At 34.9% G+C, this 26,260-nt stretch overlaps 1 protein-coding gene across 2 annotated transcripts in view; it reads left to right on the forward strand.

Moving 5' to 3' along the window:
• The window catches only part of LOC145296740 (uncharacterized), a 188,072-nt gene that overhangs the window by 44,180 nt on the left and 117,632 nt on the right, over nt 1–26,260 (forward strand). For both annotated transcript variants that reach the window (XM_080142760.1, XM_080142759.1), the window contains exon 2: nt 15,949–16,722. In XM_080142760.1, coding sequence (XP_079998886.1) covers nt 16,507–16,722 — 216 coding nt within the window. In that variant the 5' untranslated portion in view covers nt 15,949–16,506. The remainder of the gene's footprint in view (nt 1–15,948; nt 16,723–26,260) is intronic.

Raw genomic sequence — 26,260 nt, forward strand, 5'->3', positions numbered from 1 at the left:
GAAAACATATATATCGAATTATATATATATATATATATATATATATATATATATATATATATATATATAGCGTCATTGTATTTGCTTATCTAAACTTTTACTTTTTACTAATGGTCTTAATTTATTTGAATATTATACTATATTTCACTGCTCATTTAAGAGGAGTGTCTTCTAATGCCTGTTCTGTTATTAGACTAACATCAAATGCATAACATCTTTTTGGGGGATGACGCAGTATTTTTTGTCATCAAATATATATATAAGAACATACGCGAAAATAAAGATATTCTGCTTTTGCCTTCATGGCTTGTGTCATGTATTTTTGTGTAAACTATGTGTGCAAGACAAATTTACATTATTTATTAATCCATCAAATGTTCAAACAAACAACAAAATATAGAAAAATGAATATATTATATTTTTCGTTTGAACATTTGTTTGAGGAATGATGTCAATTTAACATTTCATCAGTTTAATCTATACTAATGCACTATGTATAATATCACGCATCCTATGTTCAGGAGGGGAGTTAATATACAGTATTTCAACTGTCCAATTATATCTTTATTAGTTCTATACTCACTTGTAAATACTCTACACGGTGCCTTCAAAGTCTGACTGCATAATCTACACGGTGCCCACAAAGTCTGACTACATAATGTAGCCAGACTTTGTGGACACCCTGTATAAATGTATATTGTGTTATTTATTCGGTAATTTATTTTGTTTTGGACGAATAAATATAAAATCCAAACTCTCTAACAAAATAAATTTTACTGAATTTTACCCAAGGAATTATTAGTAATTTTTTAATTCGATAGTTCCAAAATATAACACATTTATTAACAATGTGCTCTAACATGGTGGACGTTTTCAGCTTATAATAGTGTACATCTAAATCTCTCAGGAAAACAAGCGACTGTTCTAATAGAAAACCAACACATGCTTATATATATATATATATATATATATATATGAACAAATGATTAATAAAACATGTTAAAAGCATCTTGAAAAAGAGTTAAAAACATTTAATTTTAAAAAGGCAGCACAAGATAAGTGGATAGTCCTTAATTCGCGGAGTTTCGAAGAAATACTCTCCTTCTCATCAGAGGGCAGAAATTAGCAAAATGCGGGATTTGATTTTGCATGTAAAACTATTTAATGAAATCACAAGTAAGTCACAGATCTTACTTGGTTAAAAAAAAGGGTGAGGTAAGGGGAACAGGAGGTAAAAGAAAAAAATGATAAAAAGATTTCACATGAATGGATAGTCCGGTGAAGGGTAAAATTCCAAGACCTTGGTAAACTTATTATAATTTATATTTATATAATGTGTGTGTATATAAATTGATCCCATAGTTTCTATTACTCCTGTATTCGCTCCCGCCTAAAGTCTTAGAATCACTCTGATTCACTATGTAATGTTTAAATTAAATATGTCGGCAGTATAACGTGGACGTATACGCGTTTGTATGCACGTCAATTTTAACTGCGTGTAGCTTATGAAGGAAAACATTAGGAATATATTACTACATTAAGAACCTACTTAATGCACTAATATATTTTAGTTTCGTATGTTATTACATTTTCACAGATATTTAATGAAAAGAAATGGTCTGATTTGGGATTTCCAAAGAGAGCAATTCCGGTTTTACTTTTTAAAAACGAATTTTTCCAAAATATAATTGTGTTGTCTTCTCCGCTAAAATATTAACATTTCAAATAAGTGACCTTTGATTTTATGAAATAGTTAGATGGTAATCATTTCTATAATAAAATAGACACATAATATTTTAGAGGTAGAAAATCCTTATGTGAATACGTAGTATTGAAACTTTGAAAACATCGCTTCATACTTGAATTATAGTACAGAAAATAGTTTTTTTTTTCTCTACAATCATATATTTATTAAGGATTCAACAAGCGTTTTACTATTTAAAAATGTCTTTATCCACTTGTATAATTTTTTTTTTTTTTTTTTTTTTTTGTAAATTCTTTCTGGTTGAGAATTTGAAACAACCGTGATTACCACATATACGGATTACTACCAAAGAGGTAAATTATATCTCCGGCGGTAAAGTTGACTTATACAAGAACATATATCAGAATTTGATAAAGATATTTTTTTTCTATTTTCAAAGTTAAAAGCTTGTTCATTTTTTTTTTTTTAGATAATAATTTACTTTTTTTAAAAAAAATTAAAAACATTGGTTTTCTAATTAATATACTGCATTGCTACAATTTTAACTAAACTTTTGTTTTCTATATTTAAGTGATAATTAAAGCATTGTTTACGGAAGACAAAGTGCAATGTCTTTTATACTATTGACCTTGAATGAAATTATTATTTCCAAGGAAAAGTTATAAATAGTAAATCCTACATATTAATGTGTTAAACACCGAAGAATTTTACCGCTTGTAATGTATCATTCGGAGTATCTGAACTATTGCAACTTATTCTGAACGTGCTTCTAGTCAATCTTGGAAATCTGTATGGACTTTCGAACTGAATTCTATAATTCATGCAAGGTTAGCTGCTTTTTGTTTTCTGTTACCCTAGAGGTCAAAATTGGTGTGTGAATACGATTCCAAATAAAAAAAGGAAACTAAACTATTCGAGTGATAAAAATTATCAACTCTCATGCCAGATATCTAAACCTAAAACATTATATATAAGTGGATCGGTAATACTTCGTGTGTTTTAGCTGTGGGCGGGCTATGCCGATTTTCCTACGAAGTAGCTTTACAGTTTATATCAAATCCATAAGTGGTACCAAGCTACACTTATATCCCGTCACCAGAAGATGATAAACAGGGCCAAGGATTCCAAAATGGATGCTCATCTGATAATGGCCAGACCTCGCCTCGCATAACTTCGGTGATCTAACGAGAACCCTTTTGTCAAGTTGATTTCGCCATTTAAAAATGAACATGGTATCATTTAGTCACTCTAAATAATCGATATACTCTAATATAAAACAAACAAAAACGAAAGTAAATTGCATATATAAAATATACAAGAGTTTAGCATGGAGGTGAAAAACGATGCTTGTTAAGTAAATATGATTTTGCATAAAAGAAAACACCCCAAGAGATTGTGATTTTGTTGATTTAATATACTAAATTTTCAAATGGAAATAAACAATGAACGATAAAAAATACGATTAAATATTGCTTTTACATTTTGTTTCTTTATTCGATATTGCCGTGTGTTTATTTTTGTGGTAAAATTTGTTGCTTTGTTTTTTCCGTATTAATTATCGATAAATTGCGCCATACCTCGCACGTTTCTCGAAAAGGATAATGACGTTATATCTAGTTTAAAAGCCCACTTAACATGCTCTATTAGTGACGCGATAACTCTTGGGAGAGCAAGGATAAAACAGTAATGTGGAAGGACACAACATAGGACATTGTTGGAATGCAAAACAACATACATCATCTAATGATGGGATGACGGCAAGAAAAGCAGCCAAGATAACATGACAAACTTAACTAATAAGACAACTATTACTTGGATCATAAGATTGCAAGTCATTAGATTTGTGTGTGAAATAGTGATATGCAGGGTGGAATGATAAGTGTCGCCTTAAATAAAACACCACGGCTTTATTTTTAAACTTTTCTGAAATGGGTCCGAAACTGGGAGCATTTCTTTTCCTCAAGCCCGCCGGGAGCTCGGCGGATACTTGGCAGATAACGGCAATCAGGCTGACTTTGGTGTTGTAAGAGGTCATGGTGGTGATGTTCTCGATATATGACCAAACAAAGTAGTCTGATGGGGTCATATCAAGGGAGGAGGAAGGCCAGTGAGATTACAAAGTCGTAGCACTCCTTTTGAAGCCAAGTCTGCGTCTCTTTGGACTTGTGAGCCGGCGCTGAGTCTTACTGCTACAGCCAGGGTATGTCAGCGGTCACCTGATTGCAATAATGGATCATCAAACGCTTCAGCACATCCAAGTACAGTTGGTGTTTACTTTCAAGCCGACTTCGAAGGAGTGAGGTGGCATGGTGTGGTCCGCAATTGAAAGCACACCAAAGACTATAACCGTGGCATAAAATTTTGTTTTCATCAGTCTGGGCACGTCGTTGTTATTCCTGTAAATTCCTCGATACATTTCAAGGGTGCTGTCAATGCTCTTGTTGTCATAACTTGGATCGTAAGGAGCATGAGTTGTACAGCAGCGCATCTCAGACTCGTTGAATATTGTCACTTTCAGACATTACAGAAGACTCCTATAGCTCTTGGGATTTGTATACAACTGACAAACTAGTAGATGGTCTGCAACAAGAAAAGAAATCCGGTTTTCATCGAACGGAAATGAAATCCTGTCGCCTTTTCTAGGGCGAACATTTTGTTTAATCCCGTGAATTATATATGCGTTTGGCTATTAAAGAAGAGTCATTAATTTAAACATTGTTAAAAGTAAAAAAAACTCAAAAACAAAACCCATTCTGTTTTATACGTTGATTTTTCTTATGATATTTGTGGCGTAAATCAAAACAAATAATGTAAGTTCAATGTGTCACGATAATGTTCGATCCTTTGTAAAATCGTTATCAGATATAAATTTAATCTCTCCCCCCGTCTCTCTCATATATATATATATATATGTGTGTGTGTGTGTGTGTGTGCGTGTGTGTGTGTGTGTATGAGCAGGCCTCTTGGCGTTATCCGGTCTTAGTATACTCTTAAATATGATGTTTTAATTTATGCAGATTTTTTATTTTATATTATAATATGATCTATAGACATGGTAATGATTTCAAATGTTTAAAAAAATGACATCAATGCTATCAGCTGGAATCGAAACCAAAATATTCAACGTTCTAAATGTAGACGTCATTGAATGATTCAGCCTTCGCCGATACTGTCTGATACACCTCCAGAGTAAGAAAAGAAAGAAAAAATATTAAGCGACCTCAAGATAAAAATGAATATGTACAAATACTTAAAACATTGTCCATTTTCATCTGCAGCAGTCAACTTTGTGTCCTCAATTTAACTCCTTATCTATTTTACAAACTTAATATCCAATAAAAAATGTGCGACAGATTCCATACTTTATTTCCACTCTGTAAATACAATATTCAGAGAAGAGTTTGATATATTTTCGTATAACCACACACACACACACACACACACACATATATATATATATATATATATATATATATATGCTAGTTTTCATCTTAAATTTTATGCAATTATGCAGAAATTATTCATAAATACAATATAGCGCAACAGTGCAATGAAACTAACCACCTAATAATAAAATAATAAAATGAATTATTAATAAATACTCTTTTTTAAAGGAATGTGCAAATTAGTTTAATAGTATGTAGTCACTCTTATATCTATGACTGGGTATATCAAACTTTGTTTTAATATTTTTATATAGAAAATAAATCACTTTAATATCAATATCAGAACGAGGAGAAAAAAAACTTAGCTTTACACACACACACAAACACACACACACACACACACACACACACATATATATATATATATATATATATATATATATATATATATATATATATATATATATATGCACGAAGACACGTTACTCGAGACAGAATAATGATTTAGGAATGTTTCACCTTCCAATATTTATATTGTCATTGAAATCTGTAAAATCGCCCATTTTTCAATCAAATCAAATTATTACCTTCTAGTTAGGAACTCCTCGTAGTGCACCGAGAACATTCACATGTTACCCCACATTGACTTAGTCCACAATATATTGTGGACTATCTTCCAGTGTAGAGAACCTGCTGTTGAATTTATAAAACTATACTTATATATTATAGCTTGAAAGTTTAACATGCTAAGGTCAAGTATGTTTCATTTTTTTTAATCAGAAAACTTCAGTTCCAACGCGCCCTGTTATATCAAAGAACATGCTGCTGATTTTATATACTAGGTAGTCTGTGTGATAAGAAAACTCCTCAAATACACTTGGGATATTAGACTGTATAACCTGCTTACTTTTGTCAAAATCGTCTGTTACTTTTATCATATATTTTCGATTATTGCTACTTATCTGATTACTGCCAGGTATATAAAGTATCTTCGTATGAATTTCCATAAAAACTGACCCGGTAGTTTCCGAGTCAATATGGAACGAATTCACACACACACACAAAGTCCCTTTGCTTGATATATATTAAAGGGTTATAGATCGCCAATGCAAAAAAACAAAACAAAAAAAAACAGGTAAGCCATAAGGGATAAGTTAATAGGACATGTCTGTTATAAAGTGAAATACGAATTATTTATGTTTATTTAAAGCATTATTCCATATTCTTTAAAAAAAACAAATTAGATGCGTTCTAAGATTAAGTTATATTTCTAAATAATTGATCCATTGCCTTAATGATCGTAATTTATAATTAAGCCAATAAATAACCGATTTATCTATATGCTAATGTATATCTTTTACATTTCATAGCGCTGATAATACTTACCCACACTTATATTTCTTAATATGAGTGTAAGGAAAGAGAGATGGCTCGATTTTCTATGGAGGCATCTTATCTAGATATGTTTTATTGCGCATACAGGTGCAATAATGTAAATTAGATAGTTTAAACATAAATTTATTTACTTTTGTTTGAATACAATATTTCTCTATCCTGAAACGAGTCTATTTTCTCCGTGTCTAAAATCAATTAAAACATTAAAGTGGCATAAAATATACATATAAATAACCAAAAATGTGACTTGTTTATTTGCTTATATATTTCGACAAATTAGAAAAATTAAAACATTTTTTGTCAAACCCAACCCATGCCAGAACTATAATCGTTTGATTTATTAACTAGTATGGCTCCCAGCGTTGCCCGGTTTATAATTATGGCATAATGTTATATTTTAATTCATAGAGAAACTGAGACATATGCGTGCGAATATGTTTGTTCTAAACAGTTTACTTCTTGTAAGTAAAAGAAAGGCATCATCGAGCTGAGATCGAAACCAAAGACCTTAAGACAGTGAGGCAGGTACTATAAGCATTATGCCAGCTTTACACGATCTTTTAAATTGTTTTTGAACCTACTTATACTTAACATAAGTAATTTCTAATGTGAACGATTAAAGAATGCGCACTCGTGAAACGGTTGGCAAACAGATAAAAATCCGGTGACCCCGTACGTACTAACTTTTCAGTTTTGACCCCTTAGCAGCCCTATTGTTCGGATAAAAACCAATTAAAAAGTTCTGATTACCTATATACCAAATTTCACATCTGTAGATAAAAGGTTCGTTGAGCAGATGTTAAGAATTGTCTTCACACACACATTCTCACGTTTATATATAATGTTAGGGAAACGGATTTTTATTAATATTTAGTTGGTCATACAGAATTAATCTATGCCTAAGGCGTCACCAATGCTCTAATTCTTCCCGTGCTGATTAGCCAGATTCAAACCTTGGTTGAATACTTTTTTTTAATTAGAAACCGCTTCAGACTAGGCATAAAGCTACTTTACGTAAGAAACAAAAAAAATACTTATACAAGGTAAATTACAAACGATAACTGTTAAATGGGATTGATTATGACTTAAAAAAGCTATTTCTCTCTTTGTAGGAAACGTCGTTTATGAAATATGACGATTTAAGAACAAAATTAGAGAAGTGAGAGTTACGAAGCTGCCAAAAGTAAACCTAAGATCCACTTTCTCCCCTCCTTTAATTATAACGTGGCGTCGAGTTAAGAAACTCTTCAGACTTTAACCGGAAATAAACGTCCGATAATGTTTTCTCCATCCTTTTTCTTACATCTTTAGAATTTACCATTTTTATTTTTATTCCACATAAAAAAACAGATGCGTCCCTCTAATCGATCTATTTTGAAAATATAATATTCTTTTTCATTTAAAAGTAAATTTAACACTGTTATAATACAGAGTGTACATTTTCGATTAACCTATCATCTTTATTTCGGCAGCTTGATAACTGTTAGATCACTGAAGTTAAGCAACGTTGAGCATGGTAAGCATTCTTAAATGGTTGACCATTTAAGAATCCTTACCATGCTATGTGCTCTTCGCTTGTCTTTGTATTGTTTCCAGTCGTCTTGGACCTTTACTTGCTACTAAACTAAAGGGTTGCCGATTTATAGCTATAATTAGAGACTGCGCAAAGCTTGCCTCAAAATTATACGCGCAGCTTTCCTGACAGGGCATCCATTGATTGTCGAAACTAAACGGAGAGGATGATCATCCTCAGTCCTGAATAAACGGCCATAGTTTTACTTTATTTTCTGTGCAAGTTATTTTTCTCCTCTGCAGTTGTTCATTTCAATATTTTGGTAGATGTGAGTTGGAGACGGCAGATCGTTTGAAGACAAATTCTATTCTTTTGGAAACATTGGTTGATTTCTTGATTTAAAACTGAAAACAAATTAAAAACCACTTCAATTCTTGTGGTGGCTTTTAACTTCTCTTGTTCAGTACTCGAAGCGATGCGATTCCCTTTAAATTACAATCAAATAATATTGATAGTAATTTATCTTCGATGTACATCTATTTTTTTCTTTTTTTTTTCATCATCTTTTTATAGTTTCGCTTTGTATCGCATTGTTTAACTTTACTTTCTATTTTCTCTATCTTCTTTTTCTCCCCTATTCAATCTTTCTGTCGCTCTCGCCCTGTTTCTCTCGATCGTTTTAAGAGTTCTTTGAATTAAAGCGTAGAAACAATTTGAACTCACTGAAATGAAAATCTTTTAAGCACTTTCGATTTGATTGTAGACATTGCATTGCGATTCGACTCGGTTTAAAATACACTTATCTTGAGAACCATTGAATATAATTCATGCGCCATGTATTTTAAAGACTTTCTCTTCAGAGCGAATATCAATCTTTAAAAGCAAGACTACGTGGGGAATAAACGAGTAAGTCTTGCACGCATTTGTGTATGACAACAAAACAATGCAAATAACATAAACTGTTCTCCTCACTTCTGACAACTAATCAAGTCTAATAATCGTTAAAAAATCACGATAATGAAAGTATTAGCGTACAACACACACACACATATATATATATATATATATATATATATATATATATATATATATATACTAGCAGTGAGATCCGACGTTGCCTGGGATTGAATGGTGATCAACGATTGTTTTACACTTCCATATTTTATTTTCATCAAAATCCGTTTAATCGATCATTTTTCAATCAAATTGATTTATTGCCTGCTCTAGTTGTGACCCCTTGCAATGCACCATAAGGAAACTTCACATGCCTCCCTGCAGTGACTTAGTCCAAATATTTTGTAATCTACATTGCACTTTAAAGAACCAACTGTAGATTTTACAAATTTATTTTTTTTACATAAATGGTTTAATCAGTTTAAAATGCAAAAGTATAGTATCATGTTTCAATCATGCTCTGTTGAACATACTGTTGATATTTTTCATATGTCTGCCCTTACTGTTTCTGCAGTGATAAAAGGTTTAAGTTTAAAATGAAAAAGTATAGTATCATGCTTCAAATGCCCTTTACACAGAAGCATAAATTTATGATGCAATTCTATGTCAAAAAGCCAACTGTTGATGTTATTTGTCGGATTCTTAGGCTCGTGTGTTAATACTTCTCAAATGCACTTGTAATGTTAATTTGTGTAAGGTGTTAACTGTAGTCAAAATTACCTTTCATCGGAGTTTATTTCGTTATCTAGTATGCATACTTATCAAAGACATTCCGATACAAAACCTCTCTAAGAACACTACCAGGCACATAAGGTTCCATTCGTGTAAAATTTCACAAAAAGCGGCGCAACTGTTTTTGAATTCATAGAAAACGAACTCAGACTCTGTTTTTTTGTTTTTCTTTTAATGAATAGGCAAAATTATTTCGTCTATCCAACGTTGTTTTTGTATGTTTACTGGATACGAAAATTATGACTACACATAGTGCTTATATTATGCTATTAGTGAAACCCGACGTTGCCACGAATTGGATGAGGATCAATGAATTGTCATCACTTCCAGTACGTTTATTGTTATCAAAATCGGCTAAATCGCCCACTTTTTGTGTAAATGTATTGTCTGTTCTAGATGCGGAACAACCGTAGTAACTTAATCCAAAATACACTGTAGTTTACATTGCACTGGAAAAAACGTACTGTTGATCTTATACGTCGGGCCCTCTTGCTTAGGCGTTGATAAAACTTTAATATATTTGTGGTGTAAACGTTGGTCAAAATCTGACTGTTCCTTTTTACTCGATTTCTTTCAGCTATTGATATTCGAGAATTATCAGAAAGGCTTATCTGAGAACACTTTCTGACGCATAAAGCACGTTTGCGTTAATTTTTTTTTAAATATCAGTCCAGCCGTTTCGAAATATATAGGAAAGAAACTATCGCACACTCACAGAATGTGCGTTCTTTTATAATTAAGTAGAGATATGAAGATTAATAGATGGTACTCAATAAATTAACATTACCTTAATAGTTTACTGTAATTTTGTGAATTTTCAAATCAACGGCAATACAATCTACGAACAACTTAATTTAACTGGACAACTTAGCCGGGATGTACGTTTGTATAATTTGGACGATTTACATCATGTTCAAACAAAAAGTAGACACAAATATATTAGATATATTTTAAAATTATTTTCTTGCAAAAGGGTCACCAAGTTAAGGGTTAATGTGTGTACCGTAATCATTAGGACAATAGCTTAGTGATTGTTCGTAGTAGAAATTTGGTAAAATTAGATTTAAGAGAAGGGTCCAATAAGAACTTGTTACTATGGGACTGAAGACGATAAAGGCTGGAAAGCACGCCAGCAAAACAGTTACCTGAACCTGCAGTTCTAGTAAAGAAACATGTTCATGGTATCCACGTTTAGGTTTAGACACCGATAGAAATTCAAAGAAATGTTTGATAGTGATTTTGGTTAGATAAGTGTTTTTTTTTTGTGAACGATTGGTAATGGGGTGGTATGGATTGGAGCTCAGTCTAATACTTGTCATGAAAATAATGATAGACAGAGGCATTCACGCGACGTCTCTTCTGTGGGAAACATGTTGCGGAGAAGAGAAATGGGGGATCACCTTCTATATTACGAAGTCCATTTTGAACCCTGTCCAGATACGATAGAATGTTCCGAGCAGCTCCTAGGGCGTACTTGATAGGTAGAGAATTGCATTGGCAGTGAGATATCTACTGAAGCCGTAGACTTATCCAACATTTTTTCTAGCAATCTTAGTAACGGATCTGATGTATGTGCTATACTTCAGATCAGAAGTGAAAGTTAGACCAAGAAGCTTGTATAAACATGAAGCGTCCTCAAAAATGAAGCCGTTCATTTCAATTGGTGCCAGATATTCGTAAAAGTCATGGTGAAATAGGAGAAGATTGATTAATATGCATTAAAATTAACAAGCTATGTTTTCCCCCATTGCACCACGAACTAAATATCAGCGGAGAGGGAATAAGAAATTTTGCTCATTTTTGATCTTTGAAGTATTGCCATAGATTGTAGTGTCGTTTGCACAAATGTCTACGAATTATCTAAGAATGTTATTCGGAAGATCGTTAATGAAGATCAGCAAGAGAATTTGGCCTGGGTAAAATCTTTGGAGCCAGCATTAACGGTTTGAGCTTTGGATTTCTGCTTATCAACCACTACTCTTATAAACCTATCAGATGGAATGATATAATAAGTGAGGGAATATGTCCAGCTATTCCGTAACTAGTGATATTCTAGAGTTGGCCTTTTGCCATAACCTATCAAAAGCTTTTGTCAAGCACATTTGCCCTGGAATTAAAACCTGCGTTGAGAGATTCATTAATCCTGTGAGATATTACAATAAGGCCACCAGCTGTACATCTGACAGAATGAAACCATATTTCATATCACTGAGTGGGTGATTTTGCTGGTGTGGTTGATCACTTCTCTAGTAAACACAGATCTAGTAACTTACTCATAACGCACAGGAGATTGATTGTTTGTTATTGAGAGGGATATGATTTATTGACTGAATATTTTAACACGGGTCAGACTGAAGTTTTCCAGCGTTGTGGGAACCTTTTTTTAAGACAACTTTTAAACAGCTTTCTAAGTAATGAGACTAGTCCAGCTTGAAGCTTTTGGGGCACTGTTAGAATTTCATCGTGCCAGTTGCTTCACCGTAATCGAGATTTTGAGTAAGCTTTGCAACATCACGCACCGTATGTCGTATAGTAGAATTTACTGCAAACTTCCTAGCAAAGAGTTTGGCTTTGTCTGATTCTGATAAAATTACCTCAGGTTTATTGATAATCGTTGGAACAAAAGACACGGTTTTGTTAATGTCTTTGTCCTCGCCGTCCCCCTGTCCCCTCCGTGTCTTCGCCGTCCTCCTGTCCCCTCCGTGTCTTCGCCGTCCTCTTGTCCCTTCCGTGTTTTCGCCGTCCCCCTTGTCCCGTCCGTGTCTTCACCGTCCCCATTGTCCTGTCCGTGTCTTCGCCGTCCCCATTGTCCCGTCCGTGCCTGCGCCGTCCCCATATCCCGTCCGTGCCTGCGCCGTCCCCATTGTCCCGTCCGTGCCTGCGCCGTCCCCATGTCCTGTCCGTGCCTGCGCCGTCCCCATGTCCTGTCCGTGCCTGCGCCGTCCCCATGTCCCGTCCGTGCCTTCGCCGTCCCCATGTCCCATCCGTGTCTTGGCCGTCCCCCACATCTCTTCCGTGTCTTGGCCTTCCCCCCCATCTCTTCCGTGTCTTGGCTTTCCCCCCATCTCTTCCGTGTCTTGGCCGTCCCCCATCTCTTCCGTGTCTTGGCCTTCCCCCCATCTCTTCCGTGTCTTGGCCGTCCCCCCATCTCTTCCGTGTCTTGGCCGTCCCCCCATCTCTTCCGTGTCTTGGCCGTCCCCCCATCTCTTCCGTGTCTTGGCCGTCCCCCCATCTCTTCCGTGTCTTGGCCGTCCCCCCATCTCTTCCGTGTCTTGGCCGTCCCCCCATCTCTTCCGTGTCTTGGCCGTCCCCCCATCTCTTCCGTGTCTTGGCCGTCCCCCCATCTCTTCCGTGTCTTGGCCGTCCCCCCATCTCTTCCGTGTCTTGGCCGTCCCCCCATCTCTTCCGTGTCTTGGCCGTCCCCCCCATCTCTTCCGTGTCTTGGCCGTCCCCCCATCTCTTCCGTATCTTGGCCGTCCCCCCATCTCTTCCGTATCTTGGCCGTCCCCCCATCTCTTCCGTATCTTGGCCGTCCCCCCATCTCTTCCGTATCTTGGCCGTCCCCCCATCTCTTCCTTATCTTGGCCGTCCCCCCATCTCTTCCGTGTCTTGGCCCTCCCCTTGCCTCTCGCGTGTCTTGGCCCTCCCCTTGCCTCTCGCGTGTCTTGGCCTCTCCTTTGCCTCTCGCGTGTCGAGTTCTCCATCGTCTCACTTTTCCATATTTACTTACCTCCTTTATTTTTCCATGTTTATTTTTACTCCTCATTGCTATGTCTACTTCTTCCCCTCCCCCATAAAATTCTACTTCTCCCCCTCCCCCATAAAATTCTACTTCTCCCCCTCCCCCATATAATATCTTCTTCTCCCCCTCACCCATAAAATGTCTACCTGTCTCCCTCCTATTCCCATGTCTACCTGTCTCCCTCCTATTCCCATGTCTACCTGTCTCCCTCCTATTCCCATGTCTACCTGTCTCCCTCCTATTCCCATGTCTACCTGTCTCCCTCCTATTCCCATGTCTCCCGTTCTATCATTACAGTGTCTACCTTTCTCTCTCTCTCCCGTTCTATCATTACCGTGTCTACCTTTCTCTCTCTCTCCCGTTCTATCATTAACGTGTCTACCTCTCTCTCTCCCGTTCTATCATTACCGTGTCTACCTTTCTCTCTCTCTCCCGTTCTATCATTAACGTGTCTACCTCTCTCTCTCCCGTTCTATCATTACCGTGTCTACCTCTTTCTCTCTCTCTCTCTCTCTCTCGTTCTATCATTACCGTGTCTACCTCTATATATATCTCTCTCTCCCGTTCTATCATTACCGTGTGGACCTCTCTCTCTCTCTCTCTCTCCGTTCTATCATTACCGTGTGGAGCTCTGTCTCTCTCTCTCACTTTCTATCATTACCGTGTTGATACCTCTCTCTCTCCCGTTCTATCATTACCGTGTCTACCTCTCTCTCTCCCGTTCTATCATTACCGTGTCTACCTCTCTCTCTCTCCCGTTCTATCATTACCGTGTGGACCTCTCTCTCTCTCCCCTTCTATGATTACCGTGTCTACCTCTGTCTCTCTCTCTACCTTTCTATCATTACCGTGTCTACCTCTCTCTCTCTCTCTCTCTCCCTCCCGTTCTATCATTATCGTGTCTACCTCTCTCTCTCTCCGTTCTATCATTACCGTGTGGACCTCTCTCTCTCCCCCCCCCTTCTATCATTACCGTGTCTAACTCTGTCTCTCTCTCTACCCTTCTATCATTAACGTGTCTCGCGCTCTCTCTACCCTTCTATCACTACTGTGTCTAGCTCTCTCTCTCTCTCTACCCTTCTATCATTATCACTACACTTCTCGTTTCAATATCCACTTTTTCCTTCTTTTTAAATCCTGAATATCTTTCTTTACATTTTTGAATTCAACTATATTTATCTATCTCTTTATATTTTGTCTGTCCAACCTTTTCATCATTCTCTCTTCGCTAGCACACACGTATACATGAACGAGGGATAACGCAGTGTGTATTTTAAGTCGTGATCTATTTTGAAAATTTAATTGGAATTACAAATATTTGTAATTCCAATTATTTTTTAAAATAGATATTTTCAGACCCCCATAATTCGAATTTCTCAAAATAGATTACGGTTTTATAGACGCGCTGTATTCGCAATTCCAATTAACTTTCAAAATTGACAACGAGTTTGAAAACACTTTTATTGATATGTATACTAGTTGAATAATTTTGGAAATGAGCATTGGTTATTGGTATTTGGATTTATTGGACTAGTGTTCTCATTTTGAGTGTCATTTTCACAACGATTTGGTCGATGTAACTTCCGTCAGTATTCAGATGTATTTTATCGAATTCGGGAATTTTTTCTGTCAAACTCTGGGATTTGGACGATATTTCGAGCGGAAACTTATTTACTTAACGAGGATAGCATGCAATCGTTCCGTCAGCCAGGACTGCATAGAGCTCCTTAGTAAATCGCAATTGTAGTTTTCGGTCGCTCATATAAAACTGGCCACAAGAATCCATGGCGCCTTGGTTAGAATGTTTGGAAAAATCAATTGTGACAGTGGTACTCACCTGAAGGTTGAGCATCGATTCTCAGAGTGAGTGACTGAAAAATACAATTGCGACTTATGACCTCTATCAAGTCCTGGCTGATGGAACGAGCGAATGCTGACCCTGTTTAGTATACAAAGGGTTCCTTTCGAAATTAAATCCAATTTCCCGAATTCAACAGAAACTTTCACGAGTTCAACAAGATACATCTTAAGAAGGTCGGAGGTTTGATGGGCCGAAACGTTGTTAAAATGACATTCAACGTGAGAATAGTAGTCTAATGAATCCAAATAATAATTCTTCCTTCTATTTAAATCTTTGCGTTATACTTATTTTGAAAGATCTCGTGATCAGAATACGAGTTTTGATTAAGACGCCTAATGAATTACAAAAAAAGAATGTACCGATGCTACTAACTATATTTCCTAAAATATTGATTTCAATATTTATGATCAGTTCACTAGTTTATGAGGTTACTTTATATATCCTTTATTTTCGTGTGTATGTCCACCAAAACCCATATGTTTTACATCCCAATGTCTTAATTTTTATCTAATTAATACTTATCAAAGTACGTATCAAATTAAAATATTACACAATGGAAATCGGTTGGTTTTCGTTCGGTTAAATTCGTGTATCATTATCGAATAAACCGCTCTCTCTCGTAATAATCAATTTTAAATGCTAAACCCTCTTATTTCACAGGTAACCCATGTTCAAAATGAGTCTCTAACTATATGTACATGGATATATGCGTGCATATATTTGAATGGATGTATATTAATGTTGTTGGGCCTCACAAGTAATTATACAAACCAGAACACTTATGCAAACGGCGCGTACTGGCTTTTTTATGTTCAAAAGATAATCAATAAATACTGGCTCAGATTAAAGTAATAACTACACACCCCAGTGAAGCATGCGCTAAATATGTGGGTATATGTATAAATATACTATCAAAGATAGGTGTGTATATATAGCTATATATTCAAGTGTAATGCATGCACATTGTTTATGTGATTACCTTGTTGGAAAAATGACAGAATTCTGCTACAAGAAAGAAGCACCCGATTTGCTTGGCTAACTCGTGCACTCTACTGAATGGACTTGTTCTCTGCGCAAAAAAAAAAAAAATCCAGAAAAATATATTAAAATAAACTGTTGTTATATTTAGTAACCCTGGGTTTCTTTGGAAAAGTATTCAAAATTCTGTTCGAAATCATCCAGCGCATCCAAGCTGTATTTTCTAAATTACCGTCCGCCATGAGCAACCGGTGGAGTCGAATCTCATGGCTTAGTAATCCGGCCTCCGAGCCCGATAGGGTCAGCACCGGAAACAACAATGATGCAGACTCCATCTCAAACCGCTCGCCGGAAGTGGATTCTAATTTATTACGGACGCTAACAGAAGTTATACATGACGCAGTTCAACATGCGATCGAACCATTACGAGAAGAAATCGCAGCATTGAGAGCAATGGTAAGAATTTTTACATTTAATTTTTTTGTGTGTCGTTTGCAAGCATTTCTTTTTGGTTGCATATTTCCTTTATATGAAATTGACCTTCAGTATCTATTTCTAATCTTGACTATTCTTTAGAAAAGTATAACAAATTTATGGTAGTTTGTAAGGTAAATGAATACGCTTCATAAAATACAGTGTTTGAATTTGGTTTTCTTTGCATTTCTTGCTTATTTCTAAGTATGTCGAATTGACTCATCTGAGATTTGCAATATTTTAATTGTAAACTAAAAAAAAAACAGCTTGTATTAACGTGTGAATTGTATTTTGTTTAATTAACCTAACATTCATGGACGTTTTTTTTTATTATTGCCATATATTTAGCTTTCAACTAACACGTAGTTACGTTTTTACAGAAATGCTTGAAATCTGCATAGAATGATATTTGTTGTAATATTTTTATATAATGAAAACGTATGATTAAATACAAATGGAATGGCGAAAAAAACAGACAAATAAATTGAAGGAAGCAGAATCGAATCAGAATTGTTTTTTAATCTCCGCACATAAATTTTTCGTGCAGAATTTTAAAGTTCAAGACTTCTACAAATCAGCAGCCCACTGAAAAATCGTTTCTTTTTCAAGATTTATACAGATAAGCTTCCCATCGGAAACTCTTTCTGAAATTTATCATGGCGTTCAACTAAAAATATTAGTATATTTTTAAAAATAATATTGGAATGAGATTATGCCACGTAAATGTTACATATTTAAATCCATGCCTAATTTGATATTCATTACGCCAATCTTATTCAATGAAAATCGTTCTTGTTTTTTTCTGTTTTTTATTTTTCTTTTTTTTTACAATCATGTTAAAATAAACTTTGTAGTTTCTTGTATTTAATCTAAACGTGCATATTACTACAGTCCTTCTGGAAGAAGGCAACTTGTTAGATAGAAATTCTCGAAAATACCCTACAATTATATAAATTAAAGAACAATGTGACGTTTGGAAAATGCTTATGTATTTAACTATACTTCTAGTAGTTTCTGAGACTAAAAGACAAGAATGAACGCAGTCTCCGTGTATTTTAGATACGACTCGTTAAGAATCATGGTCGGCAAACCCATTCTGACAATAATCAGGATAATGAAAATGGAAGAGTTGTAAAGATTCTGAAATTACCTCAATTTTTTGTCCAAGGACAAATAACGCTACTTTGGACAGGTCGTCAAAAAATGTTCTGTAAGTAATATATGTACGATCATTTAAGGGAAAACTCCAGATAAAATATATTGTTACAGGTTTTTAAAATGCTGAAAGAATCACGGTAGCAATGTAAAATTTGCATCGTTAACGGTGCAAATATTTGTCAAATAGAGTATAATGTGAAGATCATCTTATCGCACCGTCCAAGTTCCATCCCCGCTTAAAAATGATACGTATAAGCGTTAGATAAGCAGACGCTTCTCTCAAGTCAAAATATTTGAATATTCTTATGCAATAAAGAAATGCAAGTTGCAGTAGAACCATAAGATACGGTATCCCTAGCATACGTTTTTTTCAGGTTACGATGTGGAATACGATGTTTTTCCGGTCTCTGGTTTACCTTACGATGTTTTTTTTTTTTAGAATAGTAGTTGATTATATACATGTGTACGAAATAAGTGTACTGCGTGTTTTTACTAATTTTTATTATGTACTTTATAAAATATTGCTTAGGCCCCGTCATACGAAGATTTCACCTTAAGATCAAAACCCTGATGCCGTATTCCTGGGGTTCTACTGTATTTTTTTATAAACTGATTGAAGTTATTTTCTTGGAACATTTTCACATGATTATCGACCGATAAAATAGATATGAAACATCTATCGTTTATAGTGAAAGATACTAATCTAATCTTAATACAAACCACAATTATTTGAAAATTTGTTTTACGCATTTGGATTCCATATTTTTGCTATTTACTAATTTCATCACCTCTACAATATTCTGCCGAAGATGACTACGCTATGTTTATGAATATTTAATCTATTTCGTTAAGTACATGAATTCGCTTTGCGTCTGGTAAATTTGTTGTAGGTGTTATTATAAATATTCCTAGAGAATATCAACAACCTATTTACTTAATGAATAAATGTTATATAAATTTAAATACCAATATAGAGAGATTATATGTCGTTACCTCGACTACAGTAACAAGACTTCAATTTTATCATATTCAGATGAATAGAATTTCTGTTTCTGGAATTATATAAAACATCCTGATTATGTTGAGAAAAAAACACGGAATGTAAACTGTAGTATATCAGATATATGTATACATTTTATATCATTGAAAAACTGCAAAATAAAGTGTGACATTGGCCTAACACGATAGTAGGTTTCTATTTATGAATGCAATGATTAACGATTAAAACATGTTTTTATATATCCCTCAGGTGTAAAAACATTTGTATCGCAAGAAGGTTAATATCTATTAATTTGAAGTTAACGAAACGACGTCCCGGATGCTGTATGCACAATTGTTAATTTTGAATATTTTTCTTTCCAAATATGTATTATTTCTAAATACAATCACTGATAATGTATGATTATACAATCACTGGTGTAGTTAATATGCACTGCGGTGGAAACTTTGAAAGCCAAATATACATGAAACACTAAATTAAAAGTCACGTTTACCTAGGGAAAATCTCTCCAACCAACGGCCTGATACATTCTAAATGTAAACCTATCATCGTATGTTACATAAATAATCCTGAGTTATCAGTTTCAATGGTTTATAAGTTTTACAATACAACTTTTTCAATAAATGTACTAACTTTTATTGATTATACTTATGTAATTAATTTCTATATTAGTGTATTTTTTTTAAATATTTCCATGCTATTCTCGGCCATGTTGCATTGCTATATCCTTACCTTCCGTTTGATTATTCTTATTCGACATTTGCACGTTATATATATATATATATATATATATATATATATATATAGTGTGTGTGTGTATATTATAGCTGTAAAATAGCAATTGAGGCATCACTTAGTTAACACCATGCCAAGAAGTTTCAAATTTTTCTCAATATGTACATAAAAATACATGGATAAAATGATACCACAATTTTAAACGGCGGTTGATGGTAGTCTGTTTATATTATGTTATGTGAAACAACTAAAAACATTAAAACTGTCTTGTAAACAAGACAAAAAGGTGTAAATGACACATAGATGCATTTACTGTATAAATATTTGTCATTGAATGTTCAGTTTGACTTTATTTCTTATAAATTTATGCCACAAATTTTTCATTTATTTTATTACCCTGTTTTGGGGATCTCTAAAGGAATAAGATGCTTACGCTAAACCTAACAAAAATCGGGTGGACAACTATTAACACCTGCACGTCAAGATCCGCAATAACAAAAAACTGGCCTTGTGTAAATTCCAGAGTGAAAATGAAATACATCAATCATTGCTGTGATTGACCAGTTTGCATTGCCCTTGAATTGATGGATTTAAGCCTAACTCTCCAACAACGAAGCCTGTATATATATATGATGACTAGAGCTAGGACAACAGCATATTGTTTTACTTGTTTTGAGTCTCGAGTGTGTATTAGTTGATATCTTATGTTTTTATATAGTGATGTGGTTTTCGGTTGATTAACTGTCTTTTGTCGGATATATACTTCAGTCCAAACAATAAGAATATATTGTTGTCGCAGCCCTAATAAGCTATAGCATACTTAAAATATAAATTGAAAAAATGAAGATATCAGCATAAGAATGACATGTAGTTCCAGTGATATCAAACTTAAACGTAAAATCATCTAAAATGTAAATTTACACGGATATTTAGATAAATATACTGTAACGTTGCAGTTTCAAATAAACGAGGAAAGAAATAAAAATCCGGTGTGGTTAGAAGCTAAGGAAAAACAAGTCTTACCATGGCTGCTCAGCGAGTGAGTTCATGCCGAGAAAAGGAAGAACAAAGATGGCGGCCAGCATTTTATTATGTGCGTTCTCGCATAATCTCGTGTGCGCGTGAAGCCGGAAACTACAATACGAGCTTATTTTCTCGGTGCTGGGTGATTCCAGATCGGGCAGGAGAGTAGGCGCAACGGGAGTGGAGATACTTTCTGAAATTATAATTTATTCCCGGTACTTTCCCGTTTCGACATCAACTAAACAGCCTTTTACTTCTAAAACATACCACTCACAGCTGGTCAATTCTCATTCTCGACTTTACACATTCATTTTCTTCTCGCGCATACTTCCTAATTTGTATATGTGCCGTTTTCGCTAGTGCTGCCGTCAATTTCTAAAGCCCGATAACCCCCTGTTGTTGCTGATACTTCCTCACGCGTTCGTATGCACTGTTACAATACAGTGACTGTCAAACATATTTTAACATGTAACTCGTGTTATGACACATACGTAGAAACAAAATAAGTACACTAATACCTATGAGATACAGTATAATAATTATAGTAATAATAATAACGTCTATAGATGGCATTAAGTTCACACAAACATTGCGCAATTGGTAAGAGTATGATAATAGTTTCAATTTATCACATGATTCTAAGGAATTCATTTTAAAAAGGATCGTATAAGCCCATTTGTAAAAAGGAATACAGAAATGAAATATGAACAAAATAAATATTGGACACGTCTTGATTTTTGTCAGCCTAGACGTTGTTTGTTATGCACTGATAAAACCTCCTTCTGAATGTTTGGTAAATTTTGTGCACCGTACGTATGTATATTTAAGAAATGTACAGAGACAGCTGTTTGTGGATAAAGCATTTATGAATACACTGGTATTATATCAGGTTACTAGAAAGCCGTCCCCTACGTTGCACGATCGTAAAATGCGCATAAGTATTTTATTTTAATTAATGCAGATTTCTTATGAGCAGAAATATGGTAGATAATAAACATAACGTTTAATTCCTTTGATAAAATCAAATAGTAAAAACACGGGCGTGAATTGAGACATTTTTAATAACACTTCGCTTCTGGCAAGCAAACAGAAAAAAAAGTAAACTCGAACTGGAATCGAAATCCAAACCTAAAGTGAATCGAGTACGATAACGATTAGGCCAGCTTGAGACAATCTTTAGAAAGAGTTTTCAAACCATAATCCTTCGTAACATAAGGAATCTGTAATGTAAATCATTCACGCATGATCACTCGTGAAACAGTTAACAAATAAAAATCTGATGACCTGCATGTAGCAATGTTTCACTTATAACTGCCTAGCAGCCCTTTTTTCTGGATGAGACCCGATTAAAGTGTTTGAATAACCTATATACTAAATTTTAAACTTTATATGAAAAATTCGTTGAGTATATAGGTTAAGAAGTGTCCACATACACGCACACACACATATTCTCGTTTTTCTAGATATACTAGATGTACCCGGGGGTGCCCGTTATTAAATGTAACGTTAAATTTGTTTAAACAAAAATGAAGTAAATAGCGGAAAGTAACTGACATTTGCATGCGAGTATTTTTTCTATACAGTTCACTTCTAGTAAGTAATAAAAACACGTGAGCTGAGATCGAAACAAAGACTTATACTGAGTAAAGTACGATAACCACTACATCAGCTTGCAAGGTTATTAAAAATGTTCTTAAACCCTTAAAGAGTTGACACACTGATAAAAAAAATATTACTTCCAAGTACAGTTGTTTTCAAATTTGACCCATAATCGGCCTTTTTTTCCGATGAAAATTTTATCATATGTCTGAATACTTAAGATACTAAGTTTCAAGTCTAACCTAAAATGCGCTGAGAATGTAGGTTGAAGTGTCCTCACACACACACACACACTTTTATAGATATAATAGTAGGCCGCCCTGCGTTGCCCGATCGTGAAATACGCAGAAATGTTATATTTAAATTAATAGAGAAACTGAGACATGTGCATGCTGCTATGTTTTCTAAACAGTCCACTTCTTGCAAGAAAAAAACTCGAGCGGATATCGAAAATAAAACCTAAAGACAGCGAGTAAAGTACGATCACCATTAAACCAGCTTGCCACGGTCCTTATAAGTTGTTTTAAAATAATCTTATTCTTAACATAAAGAAGCTGTCATGTTTCACTGTCGCGCATGCGCATTCGTAGAACAGTTCACAAAGAGATGAAAATCCGATGACACCCAAGTATAATTTTCCAATTTTGACCCTTCATCAGTACGCCTTCGGACAAAAACCTATTTAAAGCTTGTTCGCATGTCTGATCATTCTATATACCAAATTTGAAGTCTGTATTCAAAAAATCGTGGAGTATGTAGGTTGATAATTGTTCCACACACATTCTCGTTTTATAAATATACTAGCATGGTTGTCCGGGTGTTTGGGGGTGTATGCTGAGCAAAAAAAAAAACAAAAAACGGTCAATTTTTTAACTTTGACCCCTATTATGTCTCCCTTAGCATTTGTTTTGGGCTCAAATCAAGTTATTAAGTTAGATCCATGTCCAAGGAACCTATATCTAAAATTTCAAGTGTTTAGACCGAAAATTGTCGGAAGTCTTTGGTAGGGTTCTCAAAGGCCAAATCGTTGAACTTTGACGCCTTAACAGCTAAATTTCTGGTCGAAAACCGATCACATAGATTTTCCCCAAATCTCAGTACCCTGTATATCAAATTTCGAGTCTGTAGACTAAAAATTGGCAGTTATTGCGTAGGGAAATGCACACAGATACAGACATACACACAGACACGTTCACTTTTATAGATGTATAGATAGATTGATTGATCGATATGTTATCAACGCATGCACAGAATCGTGGAACAGAATTTATATCCCCTCTGTTTGCTAAAATATTCTGCAGAGACTAATTCAAAATGTGATACATAGATGAAAGTATTTTATACTGACTAAAAGGTCAGCAAAAATCTGGTGTTTTTTCTCCTTACATTTTCCGTTACTTTTACCTTTTTTACTTTTTTTTGTACTGCCATTTTCTTGTTGGCTATTTTTTTGAACTCGTCGATATCTTCGTGTAATGTATATTTGTTTGATTTTATGTACGTTGTGGAAACATTTTTTTTCGCATAGGTGTTTGCATGACAAATCAATAGGGACAGATAATTAAGAGAAGAAAGAATACGCAAAGACGAAAGGTAATGCGAAAAAAATGGAAACCAAATAAAATTGGCAGTGTGAGCAAAGCGTAATTTCGGATAGATCTCATGGTGGATTCAAACGTACTTTTATACAACTATTTTAAATTATACATCTATAGGAAGGTATGTTTCTATAAACGTTTTGCAAGTAAGAATTAGTTTAATGTATACGGCAAATTTATATATACAGTGGTGATTTGGCGTGTCTGCCTTAAGCCGAAATGTACGCCTTAATAAGTAGCACATCAGTACATCCGGGTATTTTTTCATTTCAAGATTATAATTGGCTGGTTAAGTCCCTATTACCGATTGGTAGAGCTACCAAGGACAGATGTAGAGTATGCAAGACTCTAACCATGGATTTCAGCTTCGACTACATACAATCAATTCGTTAACTGATTTTGGGAGTATGACTCACTCTATAGCAAGAAATAGATACTTGAAACTGCACGTATCCTTTGAGAATTAAATAAGTTATTTTTATTTAATGCTTATATTAAGTCAGGGATTGTTTTGTTGGTATTTAGAAAGTTTTTGTCAACAAAAATTGGAGTTATTTTTATCCCTGTGGTTACGTTGGAAAAAAGTGATCGGATTCAAAATTGAAAGTGCTACAAGCCTTTTTACCACAGTAATTCAATAATGTCAACACGTATTTTAAAAAAAAAAGTCCCAAAACAATTGGCACAAGAGATAACACCACCGGCATTTTTTTTTTAATTATTTAAACAATCGTCAAAAGAAAAATACTATATTATCTCTCTAGGAACATAAAATCACCACGTTCGAAGACTTTTTCGGCTGAAGGAATTGCAAATTCACTATCAGATTTTAAATATGAGCAGGATATTGGTTCACCGTTTCCATCTTAGTTTCGATGTTTAATAACATATTTATGAAAAAATGCAATCGATTGTTAGATGGAGGAGGAATCACTGTATTGTTACAAAATATGGAAACAGAAGAAATACTACATAGACAAATTTAATCTTTAAAAGAAAATCAAAGGATGTGTCATTTGGTGAAACCATAGAAAATTTGACCAACATTTTCGATAAGAGATAAGTTCTTTTATACGCGATATAAGTGTTTAAATATCGTAAAACACGAGGAAAATAGTCTTGTAACGTATGCAAATGTCCACATTTCTAATATTGTCCAAGATCTACCAACACCGATAGATAATTTAGTTTAAGAATTCTTAGTATCATAGAACAGGTTTTCGGAATGACTTCCTCATCTTGGTTGTTATAGTCACAACGTTTCGGCTGTTTTACCCTCCGGCCTTCATCAGGTGTTTTGTATCGAACTGGGGAACTGTTTGTTAGGAGTCTCGAACCCAACCCTTTATTATTATTACGGGGGGCGTGTTCGGACTCTAGCTAGGCTCTGGGACATAGTTGCTGATTCTCTTTTTTTTTTTTTTTTTTTTTTTACAAAGGCATCACCACATTATCAAGGCCCAGAGGCCACTCAAGGATAAGGGTTAAAGAGTGTACAGTAGAAATTGGTCAATATAGTAATCATTAGTAATGAAAATTTGGTAAATTTAATAACTTATATGGAACGACTCATCAAGAACTTATTTACTTTAGACTTGAACACAACCATATTGTAGTCAGCCGGAAAGCAGGAAAACGGAAGACAATTCCGCAGGCGTGCAGTTCTAAGAAAGAAGCTTTGTTCATGGAATCTACGTTTAGGTTTAGGCACAGATAAAGAGTGGGGGAAATTATTGATAGTGTTTACAGCTAGACGAGTGTTTCTTGTGAAAGTTTGGCGAGGGGGGACCATAGATTGAAGCTCAGTTGAACACTTTCCATGAAAATAACGATACATCAGAGACAAACTCGCAACATCTCTTCTGTGAGATAGAGGTTGCAAGGAGGAGAAAAGGACATCTCCTACGAGGCTACGAAGTCTATTTTGAACTCTATCAAGGCAGGACAAGTCCTTTCTAGCAGCTCCTGCCCAGATGTGGCAACAGTATTCCATCCTTGGACGTACCTGGCTCCAATTCTCTGTTTTGACTGTTACTTTTCACTGCCTTCGTTCAGGATTTCGGTAACTGTAAACTTTGATACGTCTAGGACCACTCGGCCATATGAACACCTGATGAAGGCCGGAGGGTAAAACGGCCGAAACGTTGTGACTATAACAACCCAGATGAGGAAGTCAGTCCAACAATCTCAATAAATGAAAACACCTCATCTAAAAATACAGACAATTACAATCATAGAACATGTCTCAAACGTTACACGACAAAGAGTAATGAGGGAATGCTAGCGTCTAATACATATTGAACAATATAATAATTGGATAAAAAATAAGAGAAAATATATAAACACTGACTGTAAGACAAGTCCAACCAAATGATAACATGTTAGATAAAATGTTCGTGCGAGGAAA

The sequence above is a fragment of the Euprymna scolopes genome, chromosome 17 (genome assembly GCF_053919585.1).
Source record: "Euprymna scolopes isolate OS-2025 chromosome 17, ASM5391958v1, whole genome shotgun sequence".
Taxonomy (NCBI): Eukaryota; Metazoa; Mollusca; class Cephalopoda; order Sepiida; family Sepiolidae; genus Euprymna; species Euprymna scolopes.